At 56.8% G+C, this 3871-nt stretch overlaps 1 protein-coding gene across 1 annotated transcript; it reads right to left on the reverse strand.

Annotated features, from left to right (window-relative positions):
* Positions 1-237: 237 nt before the first annotated feature.
* On the reverse strand, positions 238-3871 carry HPS6 (HPS6 biogenesis of lysosomal organelles complex 2 subunit 3; the record flags this gene model as incomplete). Its single annotated transcript, XM_029958568.1, has 1 exon — positions 238-3871. A coding segment is annotated over one exon (2379 nt), but the record flags the coding sequence as incomplete, so codon positions are not given.

Here is a 3871-nt window from a genome sequence, read left to right on the forward strand (position 1 = left end):
ACAAGTACTTCCCACTGCTAGTTTTCCAAAAAATGTACAAGTTGCAGCTCTTGAGGAAAAAATCCCCCATCCTCAACTCTGTCTTGGGCCCAGCCACAGCTGTGCACTGCATGGATGGGCCTTCTCTGCAGCGTACACACTTCTGCCTGCCTGTGCAGACTCCTCCCTCCATGGCTTCATAGTGGTAAGCAGCTGAGGGAATGGGCTGTCTGGGCACACTCTCTGAACGCGGCTGGGCAGTACCAGTGAGCTGAGGTTGTCCACTTTTCACCAGAAGCAAAACACAACTGCCTTCCTCCCGAGAGTGTGCACCCTCACAACATCCACCACCACCTCATCACTGCTTTAGAAACCTTTATTTTTAAAAGGAGTCTGTCTTCCACACTTCAGACCACTCTCAAGAGGATTAATGGGAGGTGAATCTCCCCCAGCCCGACAAGGCAAGAGACAGCTCCTTTACACCACAGCCCAGAACGCAGGGGCAAAGCCATAGCTAGAGTCTCCCTCCTGGTGGAGGGGGCCAGGCAGAGGGTATCAGAGTGAGGCTGGAACCTGGATCTTCCTGCACAACTGCTCTCAAGTTACACCGACTTTGCAAACAGAGGCACAATATGAGCCAGACAACCCTGACAAAGCCCCTTTGTGTGCAAAGGGCAAAGGTAGAGGAGATGGGAACAGAGGGCCTGGGTGTCCTGCAGCATAATCTAAGCTTCCATAAAGGAAAGGGAGAGGCAGGGCCAGCCCCAAGCTCACTCAGGCTGCTGCCAGCTTCTCAGCTCAGAAGAGAGTTTGGGTACTGTCTGGGATAGAGAGATAAGGGAATTAGGCTGCTCTCTTCAGCTAAGTAGCTGCAATCAGTCACAGCTACAGGATTGATCCCAGAGGAACTGTGGTGAGACAGCGTGCAGTGTGCTGCAGCTGCCAGCACGTGTGCTGGGACCTCCAGTGCCACACTGGCATTTAGCATCTGACTGAGCCCAAAGAAGCAGGACTTGGTGACCCCACTGCAAGAAACATGCCCCGTTTCTCACAGGCACAACTTAGAGGCACCACCCAACTCACTGAGCAGAGAATGGGGAGGGAAGACTCTGTGTGTCCCTGCCCATCACTCCACCACCAGTCCTACAGGATCAGGGAAGTAGAAGTGGATATATAAAGGAGCCAAGCAAACTGAAAACAAAGTGCTTTGGGTAGGGAGCAGTTCTGTAGTCCTGTAGTGCAACCAGCATTTTCATCTGCAAATGCACCTGGCATTTGCTCCTCCACTGGGCACACACAATTGCACTTGATAGGAATAGCCAGAAAGCCTGTCCTGGCTCAGAGGAGATCCCCCAACCCCAGCCACCCAACAGGCTCTTCGAGATGCTGCTACAGGGAGGCTTCAGAAAGGAGCAGGCTTCCATACTGCCACACAGGGTAGGATTTCCTGGGGTGCATGTGGCTTTCCCTTCCTCGTGCACCCAAGGCTTGGGATACGTTGTCCTTCCCCCCATCACACACTGTCATCCTGTACCAGTGCTGAGGGTGAGGAAGTCCTTGCTATCGGTGGCTGAGGGACATCATCGGCTGCTGCTTTTGAGGGGACTTTGTGCTCTCGGGGCAAGGTAGGAGGGGGGAAGGTGGGACTCTGCAAGGCATCCGAGTACATCTCGTGGACACTGGGACGCTGCGCAACCCTTTGCAGCAGTGGCTTAAGCAAGCCCACGGTCAGCTGGTTCCCCTCGCTGGAGAAAGGCACCGGGTCCTCCTGGGAGTGAGGGAGGTGCTGCAGGACCACGGTGAGGATGTCTGAGGCAGTGAGCTCAGCAGGGCACAGTGGCCACAGCCTGTCCAGATATGGGTCCAGCTCCCGGTGCTGGGCAAACTCAGCCAGCAGTGTGGTGAATATCTCCTTGTTAAGCAAGGGGCTGAGTTTGGAGAACTTCTCTGCCACCTCCACCACCCGCTGCCACCGCTTCAGACGGATAAGAAGGTGCAGAGCTTGCAACACAGCCTTAGGCCTCTTGCTGCAGAGCAGCAGTTCCAGCTCCATCTCACTGTCTCCCTCGCTGTGTTGGTTCTTCCGGGCCAGTACTCCCAGTGCTCTCTTGTACAGCGGCACCCGGCCCTCTGGGCCCTCCTTGCTGCTGTATGCCCAAGACGTGCTAATGTACTGCTGGGTCAGCTCCACAAAACTGGGCAACCACTTGGGTTTGAATCTCAGGAAGGAAGTGCAGATGAGCTCAAAGAGTGGGACCATCCCATTCTGACCCATGTCGTCCAGCTGTGGCCCTCCCAGAACCTTCTTCCACACCTCTGGGGTGGCCCTGGCTACCAAGAGGCCGTCCCCATTCTGCTGCAGCTGCAGGCAGTTCCTTGTGGCCTTCCAGGCAGCCTTGGGGAAAGAGGCAAAGACAGAATTGAGGTAGGCCAAATTGTCCTTGTCCATGTCAGAGTGCAGAATGCGGCTGACCTCCTGCTCCACCAGTTCCTTGCAGTAGCTTTCCACCTCACTCTCTGGGGCACACACCACACAGGTCTTGAGGAGCTCCAGGCTCATGTAGCTCTGCAGCTCCAGGCTCATTGTGCTCAACAGCTTGGCATAAGTGTCTTGTAGGCCTTGGGCTGGCTTCTGTTTCTGGTGGAGGCTGTGCTGCAGGATGGCAGCCAGGGCCACAGGAGCCTGGAATGCACCACCTTTCTTCAACTTCTCCACTGTCAGCTTGGAGCTGCTGAGGCTTCTCCTCTGGTAGTATCTGCAGGCCTCCTCAAACACCATCTCCACCAGGCATGGTTCAGGTCTGCTGCTGTCTTCAGGTTTGGAGAAACAAAAGCTATAGATGCCAGCTTGAGTGAGGAGCTGGATACCATCCTCCTCTCCTGAGGACTCCAGGAAATGCACCTCTTTCATGCTCAGTACTTCTTTTTCTATGAGCCTTCCACTGTTCTGGTCGACAAGGTAGAGGACTCCAGCCAGCACACAGGCCAGGATGCTGCCAAAGGTCTTTAACCGCACAGGACTCCCCTGGGCCAGGGAGCCCACCTCCAGGTCAAAGACATGCCTCTGTGTCCCATCTGGCTCCACCATGTTCACAGCACCCTTTGTACTCACCAGCAGCAGACCCCCACTGTTAGACACAGCAGATGTGTGAATGTCCAGGGGTGTAAAACCTGAGAGAAGGCCCACAGAACCCAGCAGGAGTTTTCTGAAGTCTGACTCGCTGCTGGAGCGCAGCACCTTGCTGTGGATGAAGCCTGCAGAGGGGGCTGTGATGGTGAGCTTTGCTGTCTCAGGATGCCAGATGAGGAGGAATTTGGAAGTGGTGGCAAAGCTGGCAGCAGCAGGCACCAGGAAGATGTGCTGAGGGGAGGCCAGGACCTGGTACTCAGGGCTGTTGTGCAGGACCATCCTCACGGTGCCCAGCCTCACACCTTGCTCCCCCACCTCCAGAGCACGGGCACAGACACAGAATCTGAAGGCACACTTGCTCATGTCCGAGTGGGCACCCAGGGGGGGCCTCTCCTCACACCACACCAGGCTGGCTCCCTGGCTGCACACGGAGACAATTCGTGCCCGGGCACCCTGGCAGAGCTCCAGTGTCTGCAGCAGCTGCCAGCCCACGGCCACCACAAAGTGCCAGACCTCGGTCCGGCCGTGTTCCCACACCATGGCCAGTACCCAGGAGTCCAGTACCACAGGGCTCTGCAGGAAGAGCAGTCCCACAAGGGCTGGCTGGGGCGGCTGCCAGTTCCTCTCCAGGTCGGTTCCAGCGATGCTGTGGCGCTGGAAGGCCACCACCCGGGGCGTGGGGGGCGGCCCGCTCTTCTGCAGGACCAGGAGGTGCTGCCCGTCGGGGCTGGGCTGGACATGGCAAGGCTCTTCTCCGCGGCA

This window comes from Manacus vitellinus, unplaced genomic scaffold (genome assembly GCF_001715985.3).
Source record: "Manacus vitellinus isolate BGI_N305 unplaced genomic scaffold, ASM171598v3 scaffold_15_pilon, whole genome shotgun sequence".
In the NCBI taxonomy this organism is placed as follows: Eukaryota; Metazoa; Chordata; class Aves; order Passeriformes; family Pipridae; genus Manacus; species Manacus vitellinus.